At 52.5% G+C, this 16,205-nt stretch overlaps 1 protein-coding gene across 1 annotated transcript in view; it reads left to right on the plus strand.

Annotated features, from left to right (window-relative positions):
* The first annotated feature begins 1,445 nt into the window (after nucleotides 1–1,445).
* Nucleotides 1,446–16,205, plus strand: part of Padi3 (peptidyl arginine deiminase 3) — a 28,265-nt gene continuing 13,505 nt past the window's right edge. Inside the window, exons 1-5 of the mRNA XM_048426657.3 lie at nucleotides 1,446–1,587; nucleotides 10,689–10,869; nucleotides 12,357–12,429; nucleotides 14,306–14,367; nucleotides 15,638–15,755. Of these exons, the coding sequence (XP_048282614.1) occupies nucleotides 1,496–1,587; nucleotides 10,689–10,869; nucleotides 12,357–12,429; nucleotides 14,306–14,367; nucleotides 15,638–15,755 (526 nt within the window). The 5' untranslated portion in view covers nucleotides 1,446–1,495. The remainder of the gene's footprint in view (nucleotides 1,588–10,688; nucleotides 10,870–12,356; nucleotides 12,430–14,305; nucleotides 14,368–15,637; nucleotides 15,756–16,205) is intronic.

Here is a 16,205-nt window from a genome sequence, read left to right on the forward strand (position 1 = left end):
TACCTACAAGTAGGCCTCCTGCTCTGACGTTTTTGATTCCTGATGTGACCGGTACTCACTTCTGTGCCATTCACCCCCTCGGGAGGATTTGACCTCCACCAGCAATAGCCACAGTAGTCAGAAGAACGAGTGCAGGTCCCTGTTAGACCTGCACCATTGATTCCTCCAGCCTCACGGCAGCCATCGCTTACAGGGAAAAAGTGATGCTCCACCAGGAAGCCCCTGAGGCAGGGAGGAAGCCCAGTCCTGTCTTACAACTCAGGCTTTTAATTAAGAAAGGCAGGGGACCAACAAGATGACCCGGTGGGTAAAGGTTCTTGCCAGTACGCATCACAGTCTGAGTTCTTCTCTGGAATGCACACAGCGGAAGGAGAAGACCAACTCCTCTGGCCTCCACACACGTACCGTGGCACACGTGTGCATAGCCTCCTTCATAAATACATCAGCGTAAAAATCATATATATATATATATGCATTAGTTATAATATGTTTAAAGAGAGAAAAAAAACAGGCTGGTGGGAGCTGGAGATACGGCTCAGTTGGTAGGGTGCTTGCCTAGCATGCGCAAATCTCTCGTTTTGATCCCTGGCACCAGATGAAACTGAGTAGAACAGTGCACGCTTATAATCCCAACACTTGGGAAGTGGGGGGGGGTCAAAGTTCAAGACCATCTTCAGTCTCATAGTGAGTCTGGAGTACTGGAGACCTTGGAGAGAGAGAGAGAGAGAGAGAGAAACCCAGGAGGTGGTGGTGGTGCACACCTTTAATCCCAGCCCTAAGGATGCAGAGGCAGATGGATCTCTGAGTTTGAGGCTAGCCTGGTTTACAGAGTGAATTCCAGGACAGCCAAGGCTACACAGAGAAACCGTAAAGAAACCTAAAAAAAAATAAATAAATAAATAATAATAATAAATGTAAATAAATAAATAAACAAATAAAATTTTAAAAATTTTTAAAAAGAAAAAGAAAGATGGGGGAGAAAAGAAGGAGAAGGAGGAAGTAGAGGAGGAAAAGGAGACAGACAGGACCAGCATTTCTCACAGGCTTTCATGAAGAATCCCATTGCCTGCACCAGGTTGGAACAGGTCTGGGAACCTGCATTCTCAGCAGCTTTTCCAGCAGTGTAGAGAAAGGAGAGGCAACGGGACCGTGAAGGGTCAGGGCAAAGACCTCCCTGCCCTCCCCCCTCCCCATCCATCCAGATGTGCTGGCCAAGTGCCTGTGGGGACTTGCTTTCTTTCCAGGTAGAAATTAACTCTCTGGGTGCCCTGGGGTGGGAGCCACGGGTTCATATGCAAATGACAGAGCCCTTGCCGCCAATCCTGAAGAGGGGGTTGGCTAGTTGTCCTCTGAGAAGAGGCTGGGCTTCTAGGACTGGAGCCAATGAGCTTGCACCGTGGGTTGGAGGGGTGGGGCTGGGTACTTTTAAACCACATCCAGGGGGACCTCTGGCTAGTGCTGGGTTTGGTGGCCAAAGCCCCCATCCTAGGCCGGCATGTCTCTGCAGAGGATTGTGCGGGTGTCCCTTGAACACCCTACCAGCGCCGTGTGTGTGGCAGGTGTTGAGACCATCGTGGACATTTATGGGTAAGAGACCCCGGAGGGTCTGGGGTTCTTCGTGTGAATCCCTAGGAGTTGTGTGGGTGTTCCTCAGGGCACACGGTGGGCCTGGCTGCCTGGTCCTTAGCCTTAACCTTGGAACACCTGCCCACTGGGGAAGCCTGGGTCCTTGCTGCTGTCAGTCAGATTCCCAGTAGGGTTCTTGAACCAGGAAGGTGAGACCTGCAGAACTGAACTCCACCCAGAGCCTTAGAGGGGTCTGCGGCCATGGGCCCATTTCTCTCTTCGAGGATGCCCGAGAGAGGCTGGGCAGCCTGTCTACAGCCCACAAGGAAAGGAAGGGATGCATCCCTTTGTCCTACAGCTCCTGGGCTTATGGGCATGGGGAGAATTAAGTCATTTCTTAAAAAGGTCACATCATCTCACGTTGCACTTAAGGTGCTACGCTCTGTCCCCAGAGTTGGTCAGACTTCTCAAATGCCACCCTGACAAGAGTCCTTTGGTTTAACACTGTCTCATATGGTGCTGGTCACTAAGTGCAGGTGGCGGCACAGAGAGGGTGAGCCGTTAGCCCTGGTCACCCAGTCACCGGGAAGCAAAGCTGGGCTTTAAGCCCGCTGCAGACTTGCTGCAGGCTTCACGTCTAGCTGCTCAGCCACTGTAGCACTGGGGCTTCAGATCCACCATCGCCAGCTATTCGCCGCCTACGCACTGTGCCTGCTACGTGCCAGGCTGAGCCTTTACACTCCAGGGTGGCTTGGGTAGTGGGCGTAGGAACGAGTCTGCCTTCTTAGGCTCTTGAGTCCCAGCTCTGAGACCGAGCTGGGGACAGATTCCAAGGGTACTGGGATCATGGTGCCACCTCCCACCTCCCTGCCCCCGTCTTGGACTTGATTTCAGCACTGGGACCCCATAAGTCCTTTTGAGATGATACCACATGCTGTAACACCGAGGGTCATGCTTGGCCTCCACTGACCAGGGGCCAGTGGTGCTCCGACCCTTTCTGGGTCAGCCACAAATGTCTCTAGTTATTGCCAGAAATGCCTCAGGGGCCAAAGTTTCACACCCTTTGAGAACAAACGTCTAGGACTAAAAGGTGGCGTGAACTTGGTTGGAAGCAAAGAGGTTCCAGGTGTGGAGGATAGGGAGCGAGCTGCCAATCACAGGAGATAACCAAGTCTGGATGAACTGCGCACCAGGAGCTAAAGCCTGGCTGAGGGTAGGTGGGCTGTGGGCTGTACAGAGGGGAGTCTGTGGCCTCCAAAGAATCAGGCAGGACAGGAGGGGGTGGATGCTGCCTGGCGCCATGGCCTGCTCTGGGGCTGTGTGCCCATGGAAGTGACTCACTGCCCGGCTGGGCTGCCCTGTGCCCGGTGGGTAGATAAGTCTCCGGTTTGACCTGTCCAAGCTGGGGATGGCTCCTCCTCCTCCCCTCAGAGGTGCCTTCCAGGATGGGGGAGGGGCTGGGTGAGAGGCGGGCAGCTATGTGAATGAGATGGGCAATGGTGGGGATTCACCCAGAGGACTGGGAATGGGACAGCGTGGGTGGTGGCAGGGCTTTCGTGGCTTCCAGGATGGCCACTCACCCTCATGGCCAATCCCTCTGGGAAATGGCGTGCCTCATTTATTCACACACTCAACACTGTCTTTGAGTAATAGCGCATGCCCAAGCCTATTACTCTCAGAAGGGGAAGGCTCTGTTCCTACCCGGGGGAGGAGTTCCAGTGTAGGCCAGGCTGCTGTCCAGTGAAAGCTGCAGAAGTATCTTGGAAGGGGAGCGAGACTGGACATCTTGGAGGGCTCTTCCCAAAGCCCTGCCCTGGCCTGCAAGCCAGGAGATGCTGGATGGTGACTCATCCCTGACTCTGGTACTTCCCAGCCACCTCATCTTAGAATGTTTTCCCTGTGGATTCTGCTTCCAGCTCTGCAAAGTGGGCACCAGGCTTTTAGTGACCTGTACTATGAATCAGTGATTTAGTGGGCACCAGGCTGTTAGTGGCCTGCACTGTGGATTGGTGGTGTGAGTGGGCACCAGGCTGTTAGTGGCCTGCACTGTGGATTGGTGGTGTGAGTGGGCACCAGGCTTTTAGCGGCCTGCACTGTGGATTGGTGATGTAGTGGGCACCAGGCTGTTAGTGGCCTGCACTGTGGATTGGTGATGTAGTGGGCACCAGGCTGTTAGTGGCCTGCACTGTGGATTGGTGGTGTGAGTGGGCACCAGGCTGTTAGTGGCCTGCACTGTGGATTGGTGATGTAGTGGGTACCAGGCTGTTAGTGGCCTGCACTGTGGATTGGTGGTGTGAGTGGGCACCAGACTGTTAGTGGCCTGCACTGTGGATTGGTGATGTAGTGGATACCAGGCTGTTAGTGGCCTGCACTGTGGATTGGTGGTGTGAGTGGGCACCAGGCTTTTAGCGGCCTGCACTGTGGGCTGGTGATTTAGTGGGCACCAGGCTGTTAGTGGCCTGTACTGTGGATTGGTGATGTAGTGGGTACCAGGCTGTTAGTGGCCTGCACTGTGGATTGGTGGTGTGAGTGGGCACCAGGCTTTTAGCGGCCTGCACTGTGGGCCGGTGATTTAGTGGGCACCAGGCTGTTAGTGGCCTGCACTGTGGATTGGTGATGTAGTGGGTACCAGGCTGTTAGTGGCCTGCACTGTGGATTGGTGGTGTGAGTGGGCACCAGGCTTTTAGCGGCCTGCACTGTGGGCCGGTGATTTAGTGGGCACCAGGCTGTTAGTGGCCTGCACTGTGGATTGGTGATGTAGTGGGTACCAGGCTGTTAGTGGCCTGCACTGTGGATTGGTGGTGTGAGTGGGCACCAGGCTTTTAGTGGCCTGCACTGTGGGCCGGTGATTTAGTGGGCACCAACTTTACCCAGATAACCGAGCTTAGCACAGCCAAAGGGTGTAGGCTGTTCTCACCACTTCATAGATGAGAAAAGCGAGACCCAGAGAGGTTAACTAACCTGCCCAAGGTCACACAGCCAGTTGGCAGAGAGGTAGGAGGCCGTGTGAACTGTTTGGTCCTTCCTTTGAAGAGACAAGAGGAGGGTATGGCTGGTATGCAGAATATAGAGTACTAGCCGATGCTAGCATGCACAAAACACTTTATTATCCTCTCTGTCACCGTCCTTATCACGGCCATCATTTCATGACTCTGTGCTGATCCTAGGGAAAGTCTCAAGTGTTCCAAACCTGCCATGTACCATCTGGCTAGGACACAGCAGGGGATGGAGGAATGACTTGATCAATCAGAGTGGGCTTCCCGGAGGAGGAGGAGCCTGAAGGCTCAGGCATGAGAGAGAAGGCTCAGCAGAGCTTAACTGGCCACGTGAGGGGCATCCAGGAGCAGTTCCTGAGCAGCCAGGGAAGGGAGGCGAGACTCCAGGCCTCATCTGTTCCTCTAGGCAACTGGAGGTATTGATTCACCTCCATTTCCCACGTGCATGTGAGGCTCAGGCACAAGGCTGGCCCATTCTATGCTGTGAGGTGCAGGAGCCTCACGAGGCTCTCACAAGGACCCTTCTCAGGGCTGAGGTGTAAGGCTGAAACTCAGCCTTGGAGGCGGAGAAAGAAAGACTGGCTCACACTGGGAAGAGGGAGGTTCTGGAAGCTAGCGGGCTTACCGGGGCCACAGTTGCAGGCTGCAATGAGGCGGGAAGACAGGCTGAAAGCGACTGTCAACCATTCCTCTACCACGTGACTCACTGCTGGATGTCTGTCCCCTGGAGCTGCTCGTGGGACTGCTTGTCTGGGAAGCTGTCATCTTTATGACATATCACATATGAGTGTGGAAAGCAGTCGCCAAGCTGACCCAGTAGCAGCCTCTGGGGCTCACCCATCCCTTCTTCTAAATAGGGAAACTGAGGCCTGGTGGGTGAAAGGACTTACCCAGGTATAGAAAATGAGCTGAGATAGAAACAGGCCTTGAGACCCAAACAGCTCACGACAACTGTGATGGCAATGTACTGTGGGGTGGTGGGACCTGAGGGCCCCATCCGTGTGTATTCAGGGAGAAAGGCGGGGCTGATCTGCACACCTGCAGGGGGGCAGTAGCCACAGGTGCCGCTTGTCCTCCCTTGAACCTGCCCAGGCACCTTGACCTTCAGGTAGATCTCAGTCACTTTTGAGCAAGCTCCAGAAGCAGCTCTTGGGAAAACCAGAGGGTGGGAAATGAGCCTCTAGGAATGTCTCCGTCAATGGGAAGCTGTTCTCTGCGAGCAAGTGTCTTAAGTGGCCACACCTGGTGATGCCACACCTGGTGATGCCACACCTGGTGATGCCACACCTGGTGATGCCACACCTGGTGATGCCACACCTGGTGATGCCACACCTGGTGATGAGGTGGCACCTCTGCTCTCAGCAGCGGAGTGTCTCTACCCCCGCTGCATCTTTGAGTCATGTGGGACTTTTAAAAAGGACTGCTGGACTGGGCGGTGATGGCACACACCTTTAATCCCAGCATTCAGGAGGCAGAGGCAGGAGGATCTCTGTGAGTTCAGTGCCAGCCTACAAGAGCTAGTTCCAGGACAGGCAACAAAGCAACACAGAGAAACCCTGTCTCAAAAAAACAAAGAAAGAAAAGAAAAGAAAAAGAAAGGAAGGAAGGAAGGAAGGAAGAAGAAAGAACGAACTGCTAGAGCCTGGTGGTGCTCCGTTGCTAGAAGCTGATAGAAGGCTTACTTAATACGTCCAAGGCCTTGGGTTTCATTCCTAGTACCTTAAAAGCCAGCTGTGGTGGCATATGACTGTAATTCCAGCACTTAGGAGTTAGAGGCAAGAGATTCAGAAACTCAAGGTCCTCCTTGGCTCTATAAATTCAATGCCAATGTGTGTGGCTGGGGTGCCTTGCAGTGGGAATGCACATGCCTTCTCTACTTGAAGTTCCTGGTCTCAGCACCAGCACCTCCATATCCCCATGCCCCAGTTGAGGTTTGGGGCTCTTACAAAACAAACAGAGAAGTTGGTCCTGCTCGATTGTTGAGCGACTTGGACGCTGTTCCCCTAGGTGGGAGAGCAGACAGCTCATGGCACTGATGAGCTGCCCGGCAGTGCCAGGAGGAGCCCTGAGTTTAGGTTCTGGGTGTCTCCAGTGCTGTGTCATGCTGAACCACTGGCTTCTCCTCCCTGGGCCTCAGTTTCCTGGAAGACACCAGGAAGGGTTGGCTTATTAAGTGCCACACGCAGGTTACTCTGTCCACACACAGGCTCCTCTGTTCACACGCAGACTCCTCTGTCAACGTGCAGACTCCTCTGTTCACATGCAGACACCTCTGTCCACGTGCAGGCTCCTCTGTCCACGTGCAGGCTCCTCTGTCCACACTCAGGCTCCTCTGTCCACGCGCAGGCTCCTCTGTCCACGCGCAGGCTCCTCTGTCCACACGCAGGCTCCTCTGTCCACACGCAGGCTCCTCTGTCCACATGCAGGCTCCTCTGTCCACGCACAGGATCCTCTGTCCACGCGCAGGCTCCTCTGTCCACTGAAGGCTCCTCTGTCCACGTGCAGGCTCCTCTGTCCATGCACAGACACCTCTGTCCACACACAGGCTCCTCTGTCCTTGTGGGGGCTCTGACATAGGAGCTCAGAACACTCAACAAGAAGCGAGTCAGGAGTCTCAGAGCCATTCAGTCTTTGGAGAAGGGTCAGTGTGGCCACCACTGCCCAGGACCAGATCAGGGTGGGGTCAGGATGTGGGGTCAGATGGACTCAGAGTTTCCTGGGACTAGTTCTATGAACAAATCCGGCAGGGTAGGGGGATCTGGGGCCCTTGCTAATTGAAACTGCCACTCTGAGCCTGTGTTGTTTGAACTGTGGTCTCTATCCCCTCGGGCCAGTGCTGAGGCGGACCGTGATTGTTTTTTCCTGTTTTAACCACCAGAACCTCTCATCAGCAATTTTATTCTGGACGCCAGAACTTTAGCCAGAGGGGACAGCATCGGGTCCTGGGCTTGAGGACAGGACAGCTAAGCCACAGGACAAGGAGTTGTGAAAAACTGCTTGACTATGGACAAGTCACCCATGAGCCTCAGTTTCCCCAAAGCAAGATGGTAGCGTGCAGCTTCGTTTATCAAAGTCACCAGTGTTATCCTCAGGGGGCAGGGGACAAGAGCAGAGAGGAAGAGCTGGCTGAGGGTTCCCAGGACGGGGCAGTCTCGCCCCACGTCACCCTCGTGCCAGCATTTCTAGACGGTCCCTTTGCCACGAGGCTCAGGCGTCCATAGCCATCAGAAGGGCTTGATGACCAGGTCTCTGCAGCACCCTGGCACTGGAAGCTTTGTCCATGAGATTCCAGGACTGCCGGCCACCTGTAGGATAAATGAGCTGTCCCCGTTTTCAAGGACTGCTCAGGGTGGTTTTTTGTTTGTTTGTTTGTTTGTTTGTTTGTTTGCTTTTACTTTTTATTTTTTGGCTTTTCAAGACAGGGTTTCTCTGTAGCTTTGGAGCATGTCCTGGAACTAGCTCTTGTAGACCATACTGGCCTCAAACTCACAGAGATCCATCCGCCTCTGCCTCCTGAGTGCTGGGATTAAAGGTGTGCGCCACCACTGCCTGGCTCTGCCCAGTTGTTTTTTTTTTTTTAACATATTATTAACTTTATTTTTTTATTCATTTGTGTGGGGGACACAACACATGGTGCAGGTGGAGGTCAGAGGACAATGTTCAGGAGGAGTCAGTTCTCTCCTTCTACCACGTAGGCAAGGGATCAAACTCAGGTCATTGATCTTGGTGGAAAGCGCCTTACAGGCGGAGCCAGCTCACCAGCCCCTTCCTAGGTGTTAGACTTGGGTGTTCCATGTCCCAGGAAACATGTCTTGGTTCCTGCAAGGCTTCTCACCTCACCGTGTGCACGGCCACACTCAGGCGACCTGTGAGGACTGTGAATGAACTCACTCGGGCTAGGAAAATGGCCTACAGTCATCTGGAAGCTAGGCTGTGGAATTTGCCTTGCTGTCTGTCATGGAGGCCTGGCCCAAGGAAGAGTGTTGCCCAAGAGAGGTTCCAGGCACTTCCTAACTTCTGGAAAAAGGCATCTGCTGCCCAGCCCAGATTCTCCTTCCTTCCGGTAGCCACCTTGGCCATCCCAACACACAGCTTCCATGCTGGGGCGTCAACCATGAATGGGGGTCTGAAGTCTTATCTTCGACTTGGTTCAGTTTTCCTGGCACTAGAATAAGATTATGTGTTGAGGAATATTTGATCACATTCTGAGACTCCAAGACCGTGTTAGTAAAATTAACCTTGGATCAGGGGGCAGAGTCAGTGATTAGTTGACAAGAATTGGTTGTAGAGAGGTTGAAAGACCCAGGAATATGGATAGAGTCTCATAGGACGAAGTAGGGAGGGACTTGGAGATTCTCGGTCTTTTTTGGTTTGGGATGGGTGGAGAGATGCTCTCTTGCTGGGTCTCTGGTCAAAAAGGAAGGTCAGCAGGTTGCTTCTCAGACTCTCTGATCTAGCAGGTTTTCACCCCCACATCGGACTCTTGGATCTTTATTGGTGAATAGAATGATAAAAACTTAGTTAAAAACTGCATTTGGTGTCTTCGGCTGAGTCAGCGCCAAGGACTGGAAATCCCGCCAGGCGGGAGCAGAAGGGAGTTAGTTATACTAGATTCCGGTGCTGCCGCTGCTAAGTCTCTAAGTCGATAGAGAAACTGCAGCTCTGACTTTCATTCTGACCGCTTTACAAGCACGTCCACTCCTTATACCCCCTTGTCATCCCAGCTGGATAGAGCGGGCTGCTGAGGAGGCTGTGTCCTATCCTCCAGGTGTGAGCAGTGGGCTGGGATTTGACCCCGGGCTTCCTGACTGCAGATACCCCTGGTTTAATCACCTTGCCTCACCACCCCTCTCAAGAACTTTAGGCTAAAGCGGGAATCAATCCAACACAGTCTAACGTTGACCTCCCGAGGCTCCAGCGTGAGGGAAGCCCCGTTTTCCTCAGACACATCTCAGATCACCTCAGCTCACTCTCGGAGCTGTCTCCATCCTCCTCAGCCTGCTCCGTAATTCATCTTAATAGCCCCTTCCTTATCCTGGGCAGGGATGTTCCAAGCTTCTCGGGGCTATTAATACACTTGAGCCTCCTGATTTCCCAAGAGGCTGGCCAAGTGTGTGTCATTATCCCACTCTCTAGGTGACTAGTCAAGGTCACCTGGCTGAAATGGGACCCTGCGATCACCAACTACTGCTGATTATGGCCTTGGCACTACCCAGCACTCTGCCAAGGCTGCAGTGTGTGACGGCGACTGCAGCCGCCACCTTTGTGCGTCCCTCCCAGACAGGCTGTCTCCAGCTTCTCTAGGGACTCCCAGTAACTGACAGGTGGCCTAGGGAAGAGCCCTGGGGTGCTGAACTGAGGTGACGGGGGCCTCTGAGCCAAAGGACTTCACATCAGGAAGGTGTCAAGGCACCTTGGCCCTTTCTTTGAACACAAGACCAAGCATGGTGGTGGGCCCGCTGTAGAAATCTGACCAGCTGCCTGGGTTACTGGAAGCCAACTGCCTCTGAGAGTAGGGTGTTCCCTGGGGTGCAAGAAAGAGCCCTTCCTCCCTGGCTCAAGTGCCTACCTGTGGTTTTGTTTGTTTGTGGTTTTTTGCTGTTGTTTTGTTTTTTGAGATTTGAGGCAGGGTCTCACTATGTAGTTCTGACTGTCCTGGAACTAGCTCTAGTCTCAAATTTGCAGAGGTCCACCTGTCTACCTCCTGGGTACTGGGATTAAAGGTGTGCACCACTGTGCCCAATTTATATCTGTCTGATTCCTCTATCTCTCTGAGTCTTTCTGCCATATGTGTGTGTGTGTGTGTGTATGTGTGAGTGTATCTGTAAGTGTTATGTGTGTGCATAAGTGTGTCTGTGAGTGAGTGTGATGTGTGTGTGTGTGTGTGTGTGTGTGTGTGTGTATGATCACCAGCACCAACTGAGCCAGATGGTGGTGAGATATTGGATCTCAACACTTAGGCTCAGGAGTGTGCGTGAGTTTGTGTGGTTCGTACCTGGGCTTTACTGCCCAGACCTTGCTGTGAGTGGCCTGGAAAAGGCTTCCCTTGGGGAGGGCATGAGGCTGGAGCTCACATGTCTGAGTGAGTTCCTGTCACGTCGCCCATGGATCCCCTGCTTTTCTCAGGTCGGTTCCTGAGGGCACATCCATGTTTGAGGTCTACGGGACACCCGGCGTGGACATCTACGTGTCCCCCAGCATGACGAGGAGCCGAGAAAGAGCCGAAACCAGGCGGTGGTGCTTCAACGAGGGGCTGGAAATCATCGTGGTCATGAACTCCCCTAGCAATCACCTCAATGACAGTCATGTGAGCTCACCCCTAGCCCTGCACCCCTTCTTTCTGTAGACTGCCACAGCTCCAAGGTGGAACACTCAACCTGAGGGTCACACTGCTGGGTGTGAATATCAGTTCTGCAATTTACAAGTCCAGACTTCACACCTCCATGTGTCTATCTATAGTGCGGGACCACTCCAGTCCTGTTCCCAGGGTGGGTGGGGACGGATCCTGATTGTCTTCTCCTGCTTAACCAGCCCCCATGAGGGGAGGCGTTAGCTAAGTCCTACTGTGTTGGACCTCAGTTTCAGGGGGATTCTGCAATTCTGGATAGAGGAGAGAGCGGGGATGGGGAGGAAACTGGTACCCAGGAGCACACAGTCCCTGATGGGTCTCACCTCCCTCCCATCCACCCTCTTCCTGTCCCCATTTAAAAAGTAGGAGAGATTTAAAACAGAAGAAATGACTGGCCCTTGAGCTGGTGGCTGGTGATATTCCCTTGAATGACTGGTTGAGACCAGGAAGACATTCCTGCAAGGGCAGTGTTTTGGGGAGCTAGCCCTTTAAGGAGCACTGACCTTTTTAAGCCCTGGATAGCCCATATGGTGCTTTGCAGGTTGAGGCTGTGTGGGTGCTCCCAATCTTGAGCTCTGGGGCTCATGCGCCAGTAGGCGTGAGGAAGGTGCTCCTCTCCTTCCCCACCTGTGAGAAACTGGTGCAGAATTTTGGGACTCCCAGGCTGAGGCTTAGGTGGACTCCACAGGGTCCTGACACTATGACCCAGATGAAGGAGGATGTGTCTGCAGGTCATGCCCCAGGAAGAAGAACAGGTCAAAGGGTCAGTGACAGAGCTGCCGCCACCAGCTTCCCAAAATGGTCACCTCCATCCTTACCCTTTATAGTGGCTGGAAGCTGAACCCGGGCCAGCTGTGATGAACCCCCACATTCTCTGCCCCTTTAATCCACCTGACTGTAACCCATTCTGTGGGGTAGAAACCATCATTATCCCCCACTTTATGGTTGGGGAAATTGATGCCCGGAGAAGGTCAGAAACGGACCCAGGAGAGTCCCGATGGACAAATAAGAGATCTGAAACCAGGCCACATGGCAGAGCCCATGGGCAGGAAGCAACCATGACCAGTGAGTGATAGACGCGGTCAGGTCAAATGTGGGGTTCTTGAGTTTTATCACCTGCAAAATGGGGGCCCAAGCAGGTCCCAACTTCAAAGGCTCCCCAGTTCTGCTCAGAAAGGATGGGGAAACGGAGGCAGCTCAGATAGGCATTGTAAGTTGGCCGAGAGATGCTGGACTCAAGTCCAGGCACTTGTTGGTAAAAGGAGAACCCAGGACAGATGGTGCCCACTTTACAGACATGCCAAGAGATAGGAATAAATGACCTAAGGAGCTTAAAGGGGAGCTGGCACAGGGTCAGAGGTAGCTGAGGGTCCTGCCCCTGCCCACCAAGTCCCATGGGCCTCTCTGTAAGACATATATGTAACACTGAGCATGTCTCTCTGCAGGTTCAGATAGCCTACCACTCCAGCCGTGAGCAGTTGCCCCTGGCCTATGCAGTACTCTACCTCACCTGTGTGGGTAAGCTGGGCAGGTCTGAGGGTGTGGCCAGGGAGCCCCGTGAGGGCTGCTAATGACCTTCATTTTTATTTTTATTTTATTTATTTATTTATTTTGGTTTTTCAAGACAAGGTTTTACTATAGCTTTGAGCCTGTCCTGGTACTAGCTCTTGTAGATCAGGCTGGCCTCGAACTCACAGAGATCCACCTGCCTCTGCTTCCCAGGAGCTGGGATTAAAGGTGTGCACCACCACCGCCCAACCTTTATTTGTTAAAAAGTGATTAAAAGCTGGGCACGCAGCTCTTATAGTAGAACACCCTCCAGGCCTTTTCAAACACTTGGGTTTGGTCCCAGGGACATTTGCAGGCGCGTGTGCATGTGTGCGCTCGCATACACACACACACACACACACACACACACACACACAGCAAGTGGGTTTTTTTAAAAAATTTTTTTTTAATTGAAAAAGAAAGCACACATTAGAAAATTCAGACATAGGTGATGAAGGGCCTAGGGAGATGGGTAAGTGCTTGCTGAACAAGTATGAGGAATTGAGCTAGAATCTGCAGCACCCAGCTAAAAGCAGAGCATGTTGGCCTGTGCTTGTAATCCTAGCACTGGAACCAGAAACAAGAGAACCCTAGAGTCTTGCTGGGTAACCAGGCTAACAATCATTGAGCTCCAGGTTCAGCGAAAGATCCTGCCTTAAAAGATAAAATGGAGGGGCTGAACAGATGCTCAGAGGTTAAGAACACTGGCTACTCTTCCAGAGATCCTGAGTTCAACTCCCAGCAAGCACATGGTGGCTTACAACCATCTATAGTGAGATCTGGTACCCTCTTCTGGAATGCAGGCAATGCAACCAGAATGCTGTAAATAATAATAATAATAAATGAATATTTTAAAAAACATAAAATGGGAGCCAGGTATGATGGCACAAGCCTTTAATCCCACCACTGGGAGGCAGAGGTAGGCAGATCTCCTTGAGTTCCAGGCCAGCCTGATCTACATATCAAGTTCTAGGCTAGCCAGAGCTACATAGTGAGACCCTGTTTCAAAACCAAAACCAAAAATCACTACAGGCACCCAACTGTGCACATCGGTCACTGAGGTCAGCCCCCAGAGCCACCCCACCCGGTGACTCTCACACTGTCTTCTGCTGTGATCCCTCTATCTTCTATGTGGTTTATAGCCAAGCACATGCAGCAAAGCAGGTAGGCTGTCGGATTTCTGCAGCTGGAATCCCTCCACCACATCTGTTCTTCTGTGTGGGGCTGCTTCTACCCGCGTAATGTCGGTGAGATTCCCCCATTCTCATCACAGTGATCGGTGAATAAGATCACCTGAGTTCTCTCTCTCTCTCTCTCTCTCTCTCTCTCTCTCTCTCTCTCTCTCTCCTTGTAAGCACTGCACTATTAGCACCTTAAGAACCCTCTGGTTTCAAGAGAGGAAGACTGTGTGAACAGCCTGGGGTGGGGGGAGAGGCGATGCCAAGGCAGCATTCCCCAGGCTGTGCAGCGAGATGGCCAAGCTCAGCTTCTCACCCGTGCCCTTCTGACACCGAAATCCAAGCTCACTGCTCCGTCTCCGAGGAGCTGAAGTCGTTTCATGTAGATGGAGACTGTTCCCAGCCACCTGGGCTCAGTGCCACTGTGCTCCTCCTCACAACAGGGTTCTGGGGCTTCAGAATACTTTACCTTCAAGGAAAGCTCCCTGCAGGGGCAGTCTTTGGTCCATTCTTTTCTGTGACCCTCCTTCCTCCCCAAAGCCCCTTCCCTTGTCCAAGGATGGGACGCACCAGGGCCCCAACCTGTGTGTGTCTCCTGGGGGATGGCCCTCATCTACCTGGCCCCAGATGTCTATCATGGGGACTCACCTGCTGCTGCCTCTCAACAGACATCACCCTGGACTGTGACATGAATTGTGAGGGCCGGCAGGACAGGAGCTTCGTGGATAAGGTAGGCTTCTGATTGAGCCTCAGAAACAGGGGCAGCAGGTATGAAGTTCCTGGACTCCAGGTCAGAGGGGTGAGGCCATGTGAATGTCCCCCTTTCTCCCAGTTGACTCAAGGTTGAGGTAGCCAGACAAGGACCAGGCATGGCTGGAGTCATCAGCAAATATAACCATAATATGTGTTCCCAGTCCTGGGCTATCCTTGATTGATTAGGAGAAAGTTCTAGGTTTATAAAATAGGTCAAGAGTTGTAAAACCTGATTGATAGATAGATAGATAGACAGACAGATAGACAGAAGCCTTGCCAGGAGGGGGTGGCACACACCTTTGATCCTAGAGCTCAAGAGGCAGAAGTAGGTGGATCTCTGAGTCCAAGGCCAGCTAGGTCTACAGAACAAGTTCCAGGACAGCCAGGGCTATTCAGAGAAGCACTATCTACCACCTCAACCCCCAGAAAAAACTAAATGAATAAATAGAAGCCAGATTGTAAATGCTTTAGGCCTTATGACCTATGCTACTTTGAAACAGCCAGTTAATGCATAGGCTAATCATGGACTGTGTTCTGATAAAACTTTATTGACAAAAACAGGCACTGAGTAGATTTGTCCTACGGGTAATAAATGTGAGGACCCAGATCTGGGCAGAAAGAACAGCCTACTGAACAAGACACCATTAAAGGTCTTTGATGCAGTCTTGGTAGTGTTGTTTCATAGGGGGTTTAGACGAGGCCAAAGTGGCCGGAAGGGCAAGGAGGACTTGCCGGAAGAAGGAATGCCTAGACTGGGTTGGGAAGGGATTCCATTAGCCAGAACAGAACAGGACTTGAGCTGGTAAGGGGATGAGAGAGGAGTCAAGAAGTTACCCATGCCAGGTGATAATGGTACACACCTTTAATCCCAGCACTTGGGAGGCAGAGGCAGGCAGATCTCTGTGAGTTTGAGGCCAACCTGGTGTACAAGAGCTAGTTCCAGGACAGGCTCCAAAGCACAGAGAAACCCTGTCTTGAAAAACAAAAACAAAAACAAAAACAAAAACAAAAACAAAAACACTCACAAAGAAAGAAGGTCATGGACAGGAGGGCTCCTCACAACCAGCCATGATGACAGCCTTGGAGACTGGACTTAATAATGTTTCTGGAGCAGAGGTTGCTTTGATGAAAGTGGACTTCTCACAGGATAGGGTGGAGAATCAGGAGGATGGCTAGAAGTACAGAGTAGGAGACCTGCCCTGCTCTGGCTGGACTCCCTGTTGCCAGCTGTGTTTTCTCGTTGACAGAGGCAGTGGGTGTGGGGGCCTGATGGGTACGGAGCCATCTTGCTGGTGAACTGTGATCGGGATAATGTGGGCTGTAATGCCCAAGATAACTGTGATCAACATGTGAGCTGCCTGCAAGGTGAGCGTGCTGGGGCAGCCCAGTCTCTGGGTACCCAGAGTTCCCCCACCAGAGTCCCTTTCCCCAAGAGGGGGTCTAAATATGGACAGGGGAGGGTCAGAGTTCACCATAAGATTCTTCAGAACCCAGCCAGGCTACCTCATCGTGTCCCCAGCGCTTGTGGCACTCATGCTGGGGCACCCAGTATTCTCTTCCTGCAGGAGAGAAGGGGCTGCTGGCATTGTTTGAGTACCTACTGTGTGCAAGGCCCTTCCCCCAGATCTTTCTTTAATCTTCCAAGGGGGTGAGTGTCATTACCCCAGTTTAAAGAGGAGAGGGCTGAGGCTCACAAGTTAGAAGGGTCCCCCAAATTGCACATCCAGCCTGTGGACTGCCAACCCCACATCCAGACCCCTTCCCGCTGGATCTCTGACTTGTGTTAGAGTGTGGTCCTGCGTTATGCTCATAGGA

The sequence above is a fragment of the Myodes glareolus genome, chromosome 6 (assembly GCF_982192425.1).
Source record: "Myodes glareolus chromosome 6, mMyoGla1.1, whole genome shotgun sequence".
In the NCBI taxonomy this organism is placed as follows: Eukaryota; Metazoa; Chordata; class Mammalia; order Rodentia; family Cricetidae; genus Myodes; species Myodes glareolus.